Source organism: Pseudonaja textilis, chromosome 3 (genome assembly GCF_049901715.1).
Source record: "Pseudonaja textilis isolate UNSWEBS1 chromosome 3, rPseTex1.2, whole genome shotgun sequence".
Classification (NCBI taxonomy): Eukaryota; Metazoa; Chordata; class Lepidosauria; order Squamata; family Elapidae; genus Pseudonaja; species Pseudonaja textilis.
The window spans coordinates 25044407-25063853 of NC_141992.1; the positions used below are offsets into that span (position 1 = coordinate 25044407).

At 38.0% G+C, this 19447-nt stretch overlaps 1 protein-coding gene across 3 annotated transcripts in view; it reads right to left on the reverse strand.

Moving 5' to 3' along the window:
• Positions 1-12220: 12220 nt before the first annotated feature.
• MATN4 (matrilin 4) overlaps positions 12221-19447 on the reverse strand; it is a 48609-nt gene continuing 41382 nt past the window's right edge. For all 3 annotated transcript variants that reach the window (XM_026697561.2, XM_087929069.1, XM_087929068.1), the window contains 4 exons: positions 18363-18776; positions 14220-14372; positions 13626-13730; positions 12221-13224 (listed from right to left, as the gene is read on the reverse strand). In XM_026697561.2, the coding sequence (XP_026553346.1) occupies positions 13166-13224; positions 13626-13730; positions 14220-14372; positions 18363-18776 (731 nt within the window). In that variant the 3' untranslated portion in view covers positions 12221-13165. The remainder of the gene's footprint in view (positions 13225-13625; positions 13731-14219; positions 14373-18362; positions 18777-19447) is intronic.

Sequence of the window (19447 nt, forward strand, 5' to 3'; positions counted from 1 at the left end):
ACAGGTGTGTGGGTAGCTTTAAGATTACACCTTTCCACATCTTCCTCATGCTTGATATAGCAACTGCATAACAGCATACAGAAACCCAAAATAATTGCTTTACGCTGTCTTCATAGATAGCATGGATTTGCGGCACATGAGGACTAGAAACAAAGGGTGTGACATCTAAAATGCTCCCATATAAACATCCTTACTTCAAATAACTCTTGTGAACCACACCCTAATTGTAGCATCTTTCAACACGTGAAGAAAACACAGTCAACCTGAGAATGGTAGAAGGGTGGGGCTTTCTTTCTTAAAGATGCTGGACTTCCTATATCCTAACTAATAATTGGAGATAGTTGGAGATAGCTGATATTTACCAAGGAAAATTACAGAATAGCCAGAGGGCGGGTTGGGGCATGATGAAACATAATTCAATGGTACAAAATAACAATTTTCTAAAGAAATATGCTATACAATCAAGTTACAATGATCTCAAGAGGGACATCCCTTCTAAGTGGACAAGGTGAAGCAGCTGCCTCAGGCAGAAGATGATAAGTGGGGGTAGGAAGGACATGTCCTGCAACACCAAAGTCTGATTATCAACATCTAATGGATCGGAAGAAATGATCCATCATCAATGTAGACTTACGATGTGATTATCAATATTGTTTTGAAGTCATCTTCTAATCCCTTTGAAAGTTGTTATTGGTGGAGAAGTAGGGATTAAATTTAATAAAATAAATAGAACAATCAAGATTGGAGGCCATTGCTAAATACTGTGAAACAGAATCTAATAATTTAATAGTGGTTCATACAATGGTGTCCATGGTGTTTTTTTGCCACCCTGAATATCCCATATTTTAGTTTTATTAGATGATACTAGTGGTATCATCTAATAAATGATACCAGGAGGAGGAATAGTTTTTCTATGTAATTCTCCACAATACACATGATTTTATAATGATTCGTCTTACTCTCTTTTTTTCCGATTTAAAAACTCCAGTGTCTGCAATCTTTTTTAAATAAGAGATGTGCTTCAACTCTAATGAAAAGTCATGAGTAGAAGGCAAGATGATAGAGAAAATGGTTCATAACAGCTTGATACCTGCAGTAAAGAGAGATGAGAGAGATGGTAATACCACTTAAGTCATTTTCTTCTTTCTCTCCCTCTTTTCATCTCTCCCCCTCTCTCTCTCTTTCATATGCATACAAGCCCATATGAAAAAAAATACAAGGATTAGGACTGTAGGATAATTCCCATCAATGTGTCAAAGCTGGGACCATAAACATTATCCTCACGAGGAGTTTGAATGGTGACATCCTGGTTCCCTAAAATCTGGAATCTCTATATTCATTCCTTTATAAATTTATAAAAGGAATTGGCTACATTTCAACAACATGATATATTGGGGGAATGTTAACCTTGGTTAACTTTGTTTCCCTCTTTGTGTTGTGATTAGTTTGTATTTCAGTACATTGTGCTCAATCAAAAAAATTGCTTAGTTTAATCTCTGGCTAAATATTCTGTTAATTGAGAATTTTATTAAGAAAATAATTTTATCCAGTCCCTTTCCTTCCACCTACAATTTTTCAGCACATATTAACTTCTCCACCAACCTTTCTGTTCATGACAAATTGCTAAGCAACTGAACTAATTGATAAATGATATAATAAAGAATAGATGTTGCCAGGTAAAAGCCAAGTATTTCACAGAGCACAGGTTCTCCAGAAATGTTGCCTAGGCAGGGTGCAAAACACATTGCCCAATCAGAACATTTCTTCCTGCCCAGCATCGCTCTCAAACTCATTAGCCTCAGCATGAATGCTTCTGATACGATCTGATGGGCAGATCCCAGGTTTCCCTGTGATTACTAAGGTTCATAAAACCTATAACAGATGATAGGTTGAAGGACAGCTCTTCCCATATCCAGTAGGATAGCATTACAGAGCTCAAACTACACAAGCCTTGCTCCTGTGTGGGTTATCTGCCATTGTTTTTAATCTAAAACAAGTACCAAACGTGGATTCCACAACTGGTGATTGGAGTGGATGTCTAAAACTTATCTAGTTTTCATTTAAGAAATAAAAGAGAAATAGGTACCTGTCATTCTTCCCTCTGGACCAATAAGCAGGATGAAGTGCAGTAGAAAAATACATACACAAAGGTTTTGGGTTTTGGAAAGTTGCCTCCACCACACATCCTGAAGTTCAAATGTTGGTCTTACCTTCAAAAAAACATTGAAATGTCCTAGATGGAAATGAGTTCTTCCTTGATGTGATTGGCCATCAAGACAGCCAACTATTCTTAAATGTTCCAAGTTCAGGTTTTCATATTTCATGGTGATAACCTATTACTTTAACACACACATAAAGGGGTAGTTTTTTCCATAGATCCTGAGAACAGCACACTATAGTAGTCCTCAACTTACGACCACAACTGAAACCAAAATTTATGTTGTTAAGTGAGTTTTGCCCCATTTTACGACTTTCCTTGCCACATTTGCTAAGTGTATCACTAAAGCTGTTAACTTAGTAACAGCTGAGTTGTTAAATGAATCTGGTTTCCCCATTGTCTTTGTTTGTCAGAAGATCGCAAGAGGTGTTTCACGTGACCCCAGGACACTGCAACGATCATTAATATGAACCAGCTATCAAGCATTCAAATATAAATCCCATGACCATGGGGATGCTGCAATGGTCACAAGTGTGAAAAATGGTCACAAGTCATATTTTTCATTGTAACTTCAAACAGTCACTAAGTGAGCTGTTATAAGTTTAAAAAACCCAGTAAGGCTGAACTGCACTTAGTTTTCTGTTCTCCATCATCTTGTCACCATTCTGTCATCCTTTTCAAGGCTGTTTCCAAGATTGAATCATCAGGCTAAGGAGTGTCCTTGTGGCTTAAAGAGTCTATGCAAATCTTTTAGAGGTATCTGCAATACACCACACTTTGGTACCTTTTTTTTTTTGCCTTTTCTTATCTCTCCCTCCCATTGCTCACTCTCCCTAAACTTTTGAAGAGACACAGACTAGAATACTGGGCCATATCTAACAAAATGAAATTCAATGTAGAGAAAAGTAAAGTCCTACACTTAGGTTAACCCCCCCCCCCCCGAAAGTACACATATAGACAAGGTGAAATCAGGCTCAACAGCAGTAACTGTGAGAGGGACCTTGGAATCTTAGTGGACAACCAGCTAAATATGAGCCAGCAGTGTGCAGCAGCAGCCAAAAAGGCTAATGCAATCCCAAGTTGCATTAACAGAGGGATACAATCAAGATCAAATGAGGTACTAATGCCACTCTATAAAGCCTTATTAAGACTACACCTAGAGTATTGCATCCAGTTTTGGTCACCACATATAAAAAAGATGTTGAGACTCTAGAAAAAGTACAGAGAAAAGCAACCAGAATGATTAGGGGACTGAAGGCTAAAACATATGAAGAACAGTTACAGGAACTGGGTATGGCTAGTCTAGTGGAGAGAAGGACCAGGGGAGATAGCAGTCTTCCAATATTTGAGGGGCTGCCACAGAGAAGAGGGGGCCATGCTATTTTCTAAAGCACCTGTAGGCCAGACAAGGAATAATGGATGGAAACTGAACAAGGAGAGCTTTAACCTGGAAATAAGGAGAAACTTTCTGACAGTGAGAACAATCAACCAATGGAACTGCTCGCCCTCGGAAGTTGTGGGAGTGCCATCACTTAAGATTTTCAAGAAGAGATTGGACTCGCATCTGTCAGAACTGGTGTAGGGTCTCCTGCTTGGGCAGGGGGTTGGACTAGATGACCTACAAGGTCCCTTCCAACTCTGATTATCTGTATCTGCATTGCTGGAGAAGCTGCTATAGTTGTTAAGTTTTTATATGTGTGTGTTTTTTAAATAGAGGTACTCTGTAAAACCCCGCTTCCCACTTTAAAAAAAAGGCATTGTTTTTTTAAAACCCATGTAATCCGTTCTAAATATCAAAAGAAAACTGCAGTTTCCTCGTAAGCTCAAGAGGCTCACGAGGCTCAAGAGCACAAGGGCCTCAACCCTGACCCTTCCACACAGGACTTTGTTTCTCAGATCAGTTTGCATCCCTTTGATTGCATGTCACTGGTGCCAATTGGTATCTGAGCTGATTTATTTCCCCCCAGCTCAGTTGCAATACTGCTTAAATGACTTTACTCCCATTTTGCAGTTTCTGACTTTGTTAAAAATCTGTAGAGATTCTCAGTCATCCAGATCATGGTTGTCCCAAAGGTGCTTTTTCAGGAGACTGGACTTCCTTGATTTTTCTTTGAAGACATTTCGCTTCACATTCAAGAAGCTTCTTCAGTTCTGACAGGATGAATGAATTCTGACTTTGTTGTTCTGGGAAACTTGGCCGGCAGTTGGTGGGTCTCCTCCCAGTCCTTGGCTTTCCTTCCGCTCTACAATTGCTCAGCCTCAGTAGCACTCTAATGTCTGTATACTGATTTTTTTTAAATGAAAAAATAGTTGAAAGCTGATTTTTGCACTTTCTTGTTGAACAGAGTATTGAATATTCTGAATATTCCCAACAGCTTCAATGAAGTCGGCCACAGGCCATCGTGGAACTGATTCTGACAATTTAAGTCAGGGGTCCCCAAACTTGCAACTTTAAGACTTGTGGACTTCAACTCCCAGAATTTTCCAGCCAGGCTGGAAAATTCTGGGAGTTGAAGTCCACAAGTCTTAAAGTTGCCATGTTTGGAGACCTCTGGTTTAAGTCATCCTTGATGGGAAGGGCAAGGAGGCATGAAAGGATGGCTGCCTGCTCCCTGGCAGTACCATTTTTTTTCCATTGCACCTGGCATTTCCTTACTACATGCCCAAACAGTGTTGCAGTGAAACAGCAGTGGCACTACCATGCAACAATTATCTAGGTATTTGCTCTGAAGAGGTGCCAATACCTGCTGGACTGCATAGTTTAGGAATGCTTACTCTGTGTTTATCTACTAACACTTTGCTCAGTTCCTCTCCACCCCCAGTGCTGTCTATGTCCATTGGGAGAAGGTGACTGATTGAAGGAGGCAGTACCTACTTTGGAAGATGGGAACACCTGAGGTTTCAGAGGATAGCTGAATGACCCCAGTTGAGAGATTATAATTCTCACTCCAGAAATCATCTTTTGCCAGAAATTGCCACCATTCTTAACAGTGGATCTTGCCTTGGCAGAATGATAATTGGATTTCCTTCCTAGCTTAGTTCGTATATACCTAATTAATCAAGGTGTTCATTCTCATCTGATACATTTGGCTACCTGCCTGCATAGATGATAAGATCAAGCTTAGGGAGTGTTTTTGTTTTCAACTTCCTCAAAGTACAGGAAGCAGGCAGAGAAACATCACATGTGCACTCCCAAAGGTGCTTTTCCAAAAGCAACTGGACTTTTCTGGGTTTTTCTTTAAAAACATTTTACTTCTCATCCAAGAAGCTTCTTCATTTCTGAATGAATGGGAATAGAAGGATTTATATTCTTTGTAGCCATCTGGTCATTAGCATTCTCTTTGAGAGTCGTTGAAACCAGAGGTGGTATTCACCAGTTCTGGAGAAGCGGTAGCAGAATTTTTGAGTAGTTCAGAGAACCGGCAAATACTGGCCCTATCCCCATCTATTCTCTGCCTCCCGTGTCCCAGCTGATTGGTTGGGTCTTCTTTTGCTGCTCTGCACGGTAGAATGGAGCTGGAAAGCAGGTTAGCGGGGTGGGGAGAGAATGGGATTTTGCAGTAACCTTCCCCCAGGAGTGGGGAGGGAATGGAGATTTTGCAGTATCCTTCCCCTGCCACACCCACCAAGCCATGCCCACCAAGCCACACCTACAGAACCGGTAGTAAAATAATTTGAATCCCACCACTGGCTGAAACCATTTGAGGAGGGAGCTTATCTGTACACCCAGGGTCATCTGGATCAGAGTGCAAATGGGTGTGGAAACTTCTTGGGACTGCAAAGAATATAAACCCTTCTATTCCTCACCATTCAGACAGAACGGAAGAAGCTTATTAGATGAGAAGTGAAACATTTCAGGGAAAAAAACACGGAAGTCCAGTTGCCTTTGAAAAGCACCTTTGGGACAACCAGTACCTAAATCAAGGGTGTCGAATTCATGGCATAATGTTGTCATCACATGATGTATCACAACTTTTCCCCCTTCGCTAAACCAGGGGTGGGTGTGGCCAACACATGACGCATTTGGCCCACGGGCTGCAAATTTGACACTCTTTATCTAGATGATTGAGAAACTCCACAGATACATATGCATTCATTAGTACTTGAGAAGCATATGCTAATCTTAGTTAAGAGTTATAGGCCCCTATAGTTATTAATGGAAATAGAAGATTGTTTTTTTAAAAGACATTAATTTTGAGGTTTTCCTTAGATCATCCCAATGCAATATTTTTCTTCATAGTATAGATGATTGGTCTCTGTGTATGTGTGTGTTTGGGGATACATGTGCACAAGGGCCTTCAAATCCGTTTTTGGCTCCTGGTGATTGCCTGGAGATTGCCCTGAGATTTTCTTGGCAAGATTTCAGAAATGGTTTGCCATTGACTGCTTTCTTGGGCTGACAGAAAATGACTGTCCCAAAGTCACCCAGCTGGTTTTGGGCCTAAGGCAGGATAAGAACTCCTGTTTTTTTTCCTGGTTTATGTCTGGTGCCTTAACCACTACATCAAACTGGTCCCCTATTTGTAAACTATCCATTTACCAGTTACAAAAACAATCCTTTTACTCTTGTTACTACACTTTAACTCAAGGGCCCCTCTAAGACAACCCGTCTCATGGCCACCCATGAAGTTCCTAAAATTGTCATGTTTAATATGATAAAACTGTCGTGGAGATGACTATTTCTCCATGACAACATCCCCAGTCATCCAGCTGATGTTTTTGTCCCTTGAGGAAGAAGAAGGCAACACTTCCCTTCTTCCTTGAGGGAAAAAAACATAGTCCCATTGCCTTCTGAAAAAGCATCTTTGAGACTGTCATGGAGAAATACCATATCTGTGTGATCATGAAGAGTTGACAGTGACTTGATGGCACATGATCATATATGATAAATAGAGGGAGTCATAAAATGCATACAAGTATTAATTATAGGCCATTAATTTGATTAAATTTACATTTAAGTAATGCTGTTTATATCTGGCCCTATCACAAGTACTTGAGTTCATTGTTGAGCACAACTCTCCACAGCCAAACATGACCTCAGCCTGAAAAAGACTAGGTAGCCCTGTCATAAATGGGGATATGAAAATTGTAAATAACAACTGTGAGAAAGTGCTTTGGGTGGGCTAATGCTATATAAATGTTTAAGAAAAGTGAGTCTCAGCATCACTTTAAATGCTGAAATTTCTATGAGGTTTTGACTCTTGTCACATATTTAATCAATTTAATCTATTCCGTTTTACAATAGACTCCCACCCCAGCGATCCTTTTCTTGGTCTTCTATCCCAGTCTACTGCTAGGCACATTTTTGAGGTGCTGAGGTAACTAGGAAGCACAAGACAGCAGGGATAAGTTTTTTTATGCCAGCTAACTGACTGAATCTAATCTGTTTCTGGAGTCAGCAAGAAACTCATCAACTTTAAAAAGATGGTATTAATACAGAATACAAAGTAATAACAATTCTTTTCTGAACCAATTATAGTTGTATGATAACCAGGAGTGGAACATCCAAGCCAGTAAATACGACAGGCTGCCTGATCCCCTCTTCCCCCTTTGTTCTGTGTTTGAATATATTATCAGCAAGTTAAAAATGGAAGTTTTTTTTATTGCAGAAAGAAGGTATGTTAAGGTTTTCATTACTCTTTAAGACTATATTTGTTTTTCCCCCCACTCAAAACTGCTTTATTGTACAAAATTCAACTCCAATCTTATTCTATCATCTCCCTATAAATTTATAATTATTCTATTTCTATTCATATTTAATCTATCTCCTTATCTTATGACTATAACTGTTGCTTGTATCTTTCAATTTATATTGTTTACTTAGCATTCTAGTATGATTTATGTAGATTGCTTATTTAGTATCCATGACTATCACTAAGTGTTGTATCTTATGATTTATGATGAATGTGTTTTTACAATGACTATGATAATAATCTATCACTATTGTTATACATATATTGAGATAAACTCCCTGTGTGTCTAATCACACTTGGCCAATAAAGAATTCTACATTCCACATATAAATTCTATTTCTCTGTTGTTACAATGTTTTCTTATCTGAACTGCTTCTTTTTAAAATTGTTCCTTTCCCCACAGATCTTCAGCTTTTGTAGCCAATCTCAGCCCAATTCTATGTGAAAACCCTTTTCATTCCTTTATACAGTACTGAATCAGAGGTGGTATTCAGCAGGTTCTGAAGAACCGGTAGTGGAAATTTTGAGTAGTTTGGAGAACCGGCAAATACCACTTCTGACTGGCCCCACCCCCATCTATTCTTTGCCTCCCGAGTCCCAGCTGATCAGCTGGGTCTTCTTTTGTTGCCCTGTACAGGAGAACGAAGCTGGAAAGCAGGTTAGTGGGGTGAGAAGGGAATGGGGATTTTGCAGTAATCTTCCCCCAGGAGTGGGGAGGGAATGGAGATTTTGCAGTATCCTTCTCCTGCCACATCCACCAAGCCACACCACACCCACCAAGCCATGCCCACAGAACTGGTAGTAAAAAAGTTTGAATCCTACCACTGTACTGAATGCCATTTTCTCTCCTGGCTCCCCCTAAAAGCACTCACATCCCTGTTTCTGGAGCTGGTCTGTAGGGCTCTGTACCTAAACTTCTGCATACCATGGACTTGGTTTGGTTTTCAGGCTTGCTTGAGTTTGCAGACTCTACTCCAGGGGTATCTAATCTTGCAAACTTTAGGATTTGTGGACTTCAACTTCCATTCCCATGATTCCCTGGGGAATTCTGGGAGTTGAAGTCCACAGGCCTTAAAGTTGCCACCCCTGCTCTGTTTTTTCTTACGTTCTTCTCCTTGGCCTGCTCTCAGCTCTACCTTTCAGGAGTCCTGCAACTCCAACAGTTGAAGTTTTCTGTTACTTTCCGAAGACTAGTGTGTAATATTTGCTTTTGGGTTAGTCTCCTTTTCCCAAGTTTCTGACTTCTGATTTTGACTGTTTTTCTCAACCCACACGCACGGTTGTTTTCAATTCTCTATTTTTAAGAAAAACTCTCCAATTAAGGAAAGGGTGTATCTATTATAACCATCCTTCCTAGAAAGCACTCAAACTCTGCATCCCTGGAATTAAAAATACCTGCTCACTCTCCCACGTATGACTGTGAAAAAATATTTAGCAGGGAATTTTCTACATACAAATAGTTTATGAGGTCAAAAAAGTTCTAGTTGAAAAAATAAGTGCCTCTAATGTCTCTGGATAAGTCCATTCACTCAAAGACTTGCTTTAAGGGCAGAACCTGACCGACCTAATCGTGGCTTGGAAGGGAAACAGGATTAATATTTAGATGGGAGACAACTGAAAATTTTAAAAAAAAACTTCCCAGAAGACGACATGCTATGACAAATCACTGCTATATTGTTGCTAAGAAATTCATTTTCTTAGCAAAGGTATTACAAGCTGCTGATCCTTATGATTGTAGTGACAAGTTTGAAGATTTATGACAGCAGAGGGATGTTTCTGCATAACCCAGAAAGGTTTTTAGACTTAAATGTGATATCCTTTGATCTTGCAGTTGGTTTTCAGATAGGAAGAACAGTTTGTACTGATTTTTTTAGAGGCCCTTGCATTTTATTATTGCTTAATTTATTACCTTTAATTAGCTGTATTATTTTTCCACTCCTAAAATTTCTCATCTGCTTATATTTCTGTTGTGGCTCCGGGCTTGGATTCAGCTCCTGTGATTGATATGAGTTCAAGTGAAGAGGTCATGGCAGAACGATATGAGCCAGCCTGGCTTACTGATTGGACTGATAACCAGGATGAGGAGATGGACGTGACAAAGGATGACAGACCTGATGCATTAGAATTGTCAGGACCTTTGACCTCCTCTGGTTCCTTATCTGATCAACAGCCGGGAATGGCTGACAGGGAAGTTTTGAGAGAGTCTTCTAGTGGAGATGAGAACTTGGAAAATTTGTGGTTAAATGTAAAAAAATAGAAGACGGTTGAAAAGGCAAAATCAGCTGGAGTGAATGAGAAGAGCAAGTCAGTAAATTAGCACGTTGCCTTAATGAGTATAAAAGGACACAGCTGGGCTGGTACATTTCGCCAGGAACAAAATAACTATTTGAGTGAGGACGTTACAGCAAAGAGCTCTGAGGCTGAGGATTTATTGCCAGGACTCATTTGCCGGACAGAGTAAAGATTTATGCTGTGGTTTCTGCCAGCCGTTATCTTGTAAGACTTCTTTCTGTTTGATTTAATTGTGAAACGGCTGCTTTCTGTTTTGTTCGTTTGAATTTTGAAGGGGAGTCATAACATATTTCCCTTCCCTCTATGGTGCTCTCATGGTCAGTCAGTACTAGAAATCACCCACAACAAGCAGAGCTCAGCAAAGAAAGCAAATTTTCATAAAGCTTTATTTTCATGATTTAAAAAAATTATTTTGACTGCAAAATCATTTTAGGATCCTTAGATACTTTGTTTGAATTGCTTGATTTAGAGCTACCAGCAATAAAACATATACAGCTGTAATTCTTCCTCTTCACCATCTGCTTGGACTTGAGAACATAGTGTGCATTATGAACAACAGGCTCTATCCATCTCATTGGTAAATCATGGGGATTAAATTCAAAGTTGTCATTCAAGGTTTTCACCTGTAAAAACAAATCTTGCTCTGGATCTGGATGAAAATATACATTTTTAGAGGTGGGGGCAGGTCCTTTCACTTTTTACAAGTTCTCATTCATTAGTACCATCAAATGCTTCAATTGTCCAGTTTTCCAGAGCATGGAAAAAGCGTTGGTGCAGGAAATAGACAATTTGGTTGGAAGAATTATGAAGTGGCTTTGCATGTAGAGGATATTACGGCTGTGCAATGCTTTGGAAATATTTCATTAAAAAGCATTTCAGAGTGCAAATGTAGTTTTGTCTGCAACTCATTAAAGTCTCCATGTTTCTTCCTCAAACCATGTGGCCACTCTCTGCAGCTGCTGCTTGATCCCACACAGCTGTTTAAAAGAGTTGGAAGAAGATGCTAAATTCATGTTCCTATATGCTCCAGAACAATCCAATTTTATAATCAAATTGGAAATGTTGCACTGTTTTTGAGCATGTATTAAACATATATGAACTGTTTGCAGTGTTATACCCATATCCTGATTTTGCACGAGTATACAGATGTTTATAGTGCAATATTGTTAAGGATTTCTCCTGCCTAATTTTTACACTTAAGATAAAGTTCCATTAAATATTTAAAGATGTACAACAATATATTCATTGGAAAAGACCCGGATGTTGGGAAAGATTGAAGGCAAAAGGAGAAGGATATGACAGAGAATGAAATAATTAGGTAATGTCATTGATGCAATGAACATGAATTTGGACAAACTCTGGGGGACAGTGGAAGACATACTATGGCATTCTATGGTCCATGGGGTCAGAAAAGTCAGTCACGACTTACAACTGAATAACAACAATAATATAGCTGGTTGCTTCACTGCTTACCTTAAAAGTTTTAAAGCAGATGAATTTTCTGTTTTTTTTATTCAAGCGTTTAAGCTCACTTTACTGTTACAGGTTGCAGAGAGTGACATCATTGGGGCATTGTCTGCTTTGCATCTTTCCATCACTAAAGCTTCTCTGACTATTCATATTTCTCTCCTGGTTTAGCTACAATAGCTCCTTGCATAACATAAGTAAAACGTCACTTCAGTCTGGGAAGTAAATGCGCATGTTCACCTTGTGGATCTGCTTTGATAGCCATCTGGCAAAGGATTCAAGGATTGAAAGTTCAGGATACTTGGAAAAACCAGGTTGAAGAATATTCAGATCTAACGTAATACATTCTTTTTATATATGGCATTCTTCTATAGAATGGGAGAACATCCATCACTGACAGCATGTTTGTCTCCACATGAATGCATCTGTGTGTATTCATGAGGAAGGGATTTTATTTTTATTTTTTTGCTGGAGTAAAGATGTCTTTTTTGCTGACCCTGAAACTGTTCAGCTTATTTATATATGTAAAATAACTGGAGGGAAGGAAAAGAGAATTATCCAAATATAAATTATTTTCAAATATTTCTAATGGAAAGAAGATAGAAAGAAGTAAGAAATCAATAACAAGTTTATTTACCAGGATAAAATTTGCATATAATAAAAAGACAATTATTTAGAAAAATTATTAGCCCTAACCTCGCTTAGAAACAAAGGTACATACATATATGCAGACACATATAGAACTTTTTAAAGAATTCACTGATTTTTTAAAAAGAGAAATCATGACAAATTCTCCAGAAATTCTGTCGAAATCAGGGTGGGCCTAGGAAATGTGCCAATGAGACTCTTTTGTTCAATTTTTGAACCAACTCATTTTAGTTGTTGATTTAAATAAAGATCCACTTTCCAAAGCAAGTATTTTGAGATGTTTTATTCAAGCATCCCTCTACCCTGGGCACTTCCAGATGTGTTCAAACTACAAGATGCTAGCTGGGAATTCTGGGAATTGTAGTATCAACAGATGTTGAATCTTCCTGAGTAAGAAAAGCTGTTTATTAGGAAGAGTCTGAAGGTTCAACTGTTCACCATGAAAGACAGTAAGTAAGAAAACCATGAACATATTCTTTTGGTCAGGAACATTAGACAGTGATGCTGTCTCTTCTGAAAATATAATTCAGCAAGGAAGGAATTTCTTGCTTCCTGCTCCCATTTTGCAAATTGTGAGTTCTGGGTTCAAATTCCATTTTTAAAAAATCAATAATTACTGAATAATCCCAGCAGGTCTTGATGACACTATATATTTAACTTCCTTTTCCTTCTCCGAAATGTTCATCTACCGAAATTCAATCAGTTTCATTAGAGTTCCATCTCAAGTACTCATCTTACCAAAAAGGAAAAAAAAATGTAAAATACTTTTTATAATTTAAACAATCTGGAGGAAAAAGAGTTCCACTCAAGATCCTGAGCAGATAACCATTGCAACCACTCTTGATATGCCAAGGATGAAGTACAGGAAATTTCTTTGCCTAAAATATAAGGTGTCTTTTCATGATAATCACTTTTTGTTGGCAATCTGGTTTTCCAAATGATCGATTCTGGCAGTCATCTGAGCAAGTGCTTGCATTAAGGAAGCCAAAACAAGAGATAATGTGAAGATACACAGAAATGTCAGTGTATAATGACAGATGTCAGGTTATCCTTTTTTTCCCCTTCCTTAAGTTTCCTCAAAGTGTAAACACATCATTATAAGCACTCAACTATATTCAATCCCTTACGCACTGAACCTTTACTTTTTACTTGCTATATTAGTTCCTAGAAGTTTAGCATACATTTTGTACTTTTATTAAATAGTTTATTGAACATTTCCCTAAATCTTCATTTTTTAAAATACTTGAAGACATCCAAAGTAAAAAGTTCAAAGTTTGCTAAAAAGATAGGTTTAAACAACTTTCCTATTTAATTTAATTTTTCCCAGTTTCTCCAGTCACACATTCTGTGCACTATTTAAAGGATATTTTTATTGGTGAGGTCTTGTAGGATTTCAATAGTGTTTGACTGGAACTGTACGAGAGCTGCACATTCACATGGACTACGGATTTCAGTTGTTCCTGTGCCCTCCTCTGAAATGCCACAAAATTCATTAGAAACATAGAAATTCAATCCCCTATGCATGAACCAGAGGCCCCATCCTAGGACAATCTTATATAAATTGATCTAATATGCCCATTTTGGAGGGTTCACACATAATAATAAACTTTGATTTATCTTAACCATGGTCTTCTTCAACCATAAGCCTAATAACTCATAGTTTAAAACTCATAAAAATGTACTTATTTAAGGACTCTGAAATACACTTAATGATGAGTATTTTTGTATGTATAGTTATACAGTACATATAATAAGACTTGCCCAAGGGTATAATTATGGTGTGAAGCAAATTTGATAAATTATTTTTTGTTGTTTTAGATTACAACATCATTTTGTTATGCTAAGGAACCTGGATCCTGAGTGATAGTTAGGATAAGATATAGACCAAGATGCAAAATAGACACGCTCCCATTGTACCCATAAAGCATGTCATCTAAATACTTGAAGCTGTAATATCTTACCTGGGCAGATACTGAGTTTGAGATTGTCAACTATATGAGTCATGGTGTTGAAATCTGCTGAATATGAAAAATGTTGATCCACTGGCTCGGAAGCAATTTCTCTCAGTTCTTCCTCGACAGCTTTACCAACTCCAACTGCAAACATGATGATTCCTGCAGATCCATCAACATACAGTAAATTTCAAGTTAGGTATCTATGCAAGGAATGGCAGCCTGATGCTTCAAGCTATAGTCAACCATTAATTTTGTTTTTACAGCCACTTGAACAAAGAGGTAAATAAAATCAAGTTTCCTTCTCAGAACACTTAGGAAGAAATAGAAAATTGAAGCTTTGCGGACATGGGTGATATAAGTCTATCCACTTTGCACTCTCAGCTCACAATCTCTACCATCATCTTCCTTCCAAAATGCTGGCTGTTAATAATCAATAATCAAAACTCAAAAGACTTTAGAAGATTCAAGCAGCTGTATCTGATGGAATTTTGGACCATCTGTGCCTCAATAGGACAATTACTCCTAACCATGACATGAAGATCTTCACTGAATGATCTTAAAAACTGATGACAGGTCAAATATTGTACTATTGAAAGCACCATAATAGATTCTTGGACTGCAGTTGCTTTAGCTTGTGGTTTAGATGGGAATGGGAGCTCCTTCACATTATCTAGATCACTGGTTTTTCAAGAATTAGCTAAATTCTGCTTAATACAGAGAAATGAAAGATGGATAATGTGTTGGAAAAGTAAAGATAAAAACAAATTGGATATTCAGATTATAGATTTGGAAATAGTTGTTAAGAGTACCATGGAAATGCCAATAAATCAGCTCTGGGCCAAATAAAGGCTAATTGTTTCCCTGAGTCAATAACTTGCAAGGAGAAATTCCCACTTTGGATATAGAATGCAAACACTTGATGTATTGGAAAAAATAACAACCAAACCGGTTGTTACACTGGTTGAATCCCACCACTGGTCAGGATGGATATAGCAAAAACAGGGTTTGGGTATATTACAATATCAATAGACTTCATGAACAATCTTTCAATATGATGATTATCTAGGTTTATTCTCCAATCACTGATCAGAGAAGAATAGAATAAAATTCTTTATTGGCCAAGTGTGATTGGACACACAAGGAATTTGTCTTGGCGTAAATGCTCTCAGTGTACATAAAAGAAAAGATACATTCATTAAAAGTCAAGTATCATAAGTTACAACACTTAATAATAGTCATAGGGTACAATAAGCAATCAAATCATACTAGGAAACAGTCAATATAAATCATAAGGCTGGTGAGTTTAGTAGTTTAGTAGTTACAGGATCCAGTCTGGTCCCAGTGACTGACTCAGATTGGATCCTGCAACATTATCCAGAGACATGCATGTTTGCCTTCAATTGTGAGTTTAGTAGTCATATACAATTTGAAACTGACAGAACAAGATGTGCTGCTTGTGGTTAAAGGCAGCTGAAAACAGCAAGAAGGAAAATGTAGATGGACTGACTGTATGGCCTAGCAAACAGAAATGAAGCAAAGAAAGTTTTATCAGTCTTTGCCAATAAAACAACTTAATTGCTAACATAATTTTCAAACAACCCAAATGACACACACATACAAATGGGTGCACAGAAATTAAATTAACTTTTATTTGTACAAGGAAGTTTCTTTTTTAAAAAAAGCCTAGTAATAGCAGCAAAGCCATTCTGAGTTACCCTGAGGTAAGATGGATGGCCAATAAATTTTTCAAATAAATAAAGGTGTAGCCAGGGGCTGACTATAGAACAGATCACAGCTGTTGTGTGCCACCTGAGATCACAATGTGAGACAGACAGCCATAAAAAATTATTTAAATGGGTAAATAAGTGTATATCTACAAAGATCTGATCTTCCAATATAAGATGTACACAACGATCTTCCCCTGAAAATGATAGTTAGAAGAAGAATAGAAGGAGTATTGACACTTTTAAACTTTGGAGAAGTCTCCTGGGAATGCACACCCAAGAAAATGGATCACAAAACAAATCAACTCACTCAAGATACAAATCACCAGACTCAAATGGTCATATTTTGGACATATGCAAAGAGCCAGCTCCTTTGAGAAATCGCTGTTCACTTTGTCACACTTAATGCTTTTGGCCATTCTTGTGGAGGCGGTGGGAGGGGAAAGCAAGGGTAGAAAGTCTGGATCAACTTCAGTGAGACATAAGGAATAAATAAAAACTAGCAGTGGACAAATATGTTTTCCTTAATTTTGAATTTAACTGCAAAACATGAGCTGTCTATCTATTTCATCACTTGGAATTTTAATAACTGCCAAAAAAGCAGCATCAGTGTCTCAGGGTGTTTTTTTTTTTTTTAACATAATGTTAATCTAAAACTCTTATATATTCCTCCTTTGGCAATAACAGGAGGAAATTAGAGAATTGACTAATTAGCCATAAGCACCCAGCTCAAAAGAGATGGGAGCAATATAAGAAAACACCATCAATAGGAACATAATCGATGTTACTTTTAATGGAATAAAATAGGAGGAGATATCTGAGAATCATGCTTAGACCAGGTAGGTATGATTGGCTTAGACCAGGATTGAAAACTTGTTAGAATAGAATAACAAAGTTGGAAGGGACCTTGGAGGTCTTCTAGTCCAAACCCCTGCTTAGGCAGGAAATCCTACACCACTTCAGCCAAAGGTTATCCAATCTCTTCTTAAAAATTCCACTACTTGAGCATTTACAGCTTCTGGAGGCAAGTTGTTCCACTGATTAATTGTTGTATTTAACTCCCATCATCCCTGATCATGGTGAATGAGGAACTTGAGTCCAACAGCATCCAGCTGTTGGATTCTATCCCATGCCCAGCTGGACAATCTAGTTCTAAAATAATGGCAATGTCCTATTTTCCATTTCAATTTTTTTAAAAAAGGCTTGTCTAAATTTATATATTTGAGCACTTTGTTACTTGATGTTCTCTAGATATGTCATACACCTCTCTTAAATTTCAGCTGGAATGCTGGGTAGGATTTTTCAGAGTTAGATATCTGGAAGACCATATGGGAACACTGTAACTGGCTAATTATTTTATTAAGTCTTGACATTGGAAGCTGCAGATAAATTATTTCTGCCACCAGATAAATGATCAGTGTGTTATGCACAACTTTCAAGAAATACTTTAGCTTGAAGGCCTAACAGTAAAGCATCATTTCTGAGCTCTTCCAGGGATGATAGGAATTCCATACAACAGTTCCTATAGTTGGAAAGGCAATGGAACTGCTGGTTGAGTTGTTGCAAATCGCTTGGTAAGAACTGCACTGCTTCTATGGCACAAAGGATGGCAATGACGTGAAACCAAACCACTTCACACAAGCTTAGTGGTCAACCTGTTGTTCAAAAGAAGGCTATAATTTAGCATATCTCAGTCATGGGTTATAGCAAAATGTGTACATTTGGGAGGAGTTTTCAAGGATTAAACCAGTTCAGAGCTATTTATTATACTATCTATATCACTTAAATCTATGCAATTATGAATAATAGTGTTGCAATCCATTAAACACATTGTAAACATAGAAAAAGCTGATGTGTTATAGAGTTTAAAATACTGCACTGTGATAGGGCAGATCCAAGCACAATTGCACCATCAGCCATGGAAACTCAGTGGTTTACAATGGGGCAGTCATTCTTTTGCAGCTTAAGTTCTCTTGCAAGGTTGTTGATGTGAAGGAAAATTGGAGAAAAGAATCAGAATAATAGAGTTGGAAGGGACCTTAGAGGTCTTCTAGTCCAACCCGCTGCTCAAACAGGAGACCCTGTACCATTCCAGACAAGTGGCTGTCTAGTTTCTTCTTAAAAGCCCCAATGATGGTGTATCTACAACTTTTGAAGGCAAGCTATTCCACTGGTTAATTGTTTCCACTGTTAGGAAATTTAAAGTTTTTATTTAACTTTTAATTTTTTTTATTAATTTGTTAATTTAAAAATTAAAAATAAATTTGATTTTAAAAATGTTATTGATTGATTAAAATTTAAAAAAAATAATTTAATTTAAAATTAGAGAGCACTATATATGCTATCTTCAGCCTCCTGGACAAAAGGCAAGATATGAACCTTAGAAACAATGCAAATATATCACACTTTCCATTAATTGCCTTACCTGATTCTTTTGCTTTTCTAGCCCATTCTGAAATGTCATCCTGAGAGCGTCCATCCGTAAAGACCAGGCCAATCCTGGGAATGTTCTGGGAAAGTGGCCGGGCACCTTCTGCCTCAGAGAAGCTGTGTTCTACTATGTGCTTGAGGGCCAGTCCAGTCATGGTGCCCTTTTCCATGTACTGCACTCTTTGAACAGCTTCCTTTATATCATCTGCTGTTGTGAATTTGTTGAGTGGGAACTCAGTGCGCACTCGGCTAGAGTACTGGACCAGCCCGACATGGGTGCCTTGAGGGGACACATCCAGGAAATCCACTATCTGGTTGACAAATTGTTTCACCAGCTCAAAATTCTGGGGCCGGACACTCTTAGAGCCATCGATGACCATCACCAAGTCAATGTGCCCAGCCTTGCACTCTATTGCCCATGAAAAGAAAAAGAAAAAGCTGAGATGAGGCAGTTTTGATTTTGACTTCAAGAAAGAAAGGAAAGGAAAGGAAAGGAAAGGAAAGGAAAGGAAAGGAAAGGAAAAGAAAAGAAAAGAAAAGAAAAGAAAAGAAAAGAAAAGAAAAGAAAGGCAAGTCCCTGAGCCCTCGGAACTCTTACCATATAGCAGAGAACTTCCTACCAATCTTGTACTTCTTACCCCACAAAGCTTTGGAGATTCTCTTTCAACTTAGCATTCAAAGGAATGTTAGCATGCAGGTCAGATACATTTATTGTTCATAAAATGACCTGAAATTTTAATTCAATGCAATTGCTTAGTTCATTTACAGTAACTAAAAATGTAATGTCTGCAGTCCTTCATGGCTTTCCCTTCTAGAAGGCCTCACTCCTTAAGTAATTCCTTCTTCTGTTTTTGGGTGTCCCTGGAAGCAGTAAAGAAGGCTGAGATGTCAGGGTATCATAATCAGTGGTGGGATTCAGCCAGTTCGCACCACTTCAGGAGAACCGATTGTTAACTTTCTGAGCAGTTTGGCGGACTGGTTGTTGGAAGAACTCATTAGGGTAGAAAACCGGTTGTTAAATTATTTGAATACCATCACTTGTCATAATGCAAATTCTTTAGCTATTTACTTGGATCAACC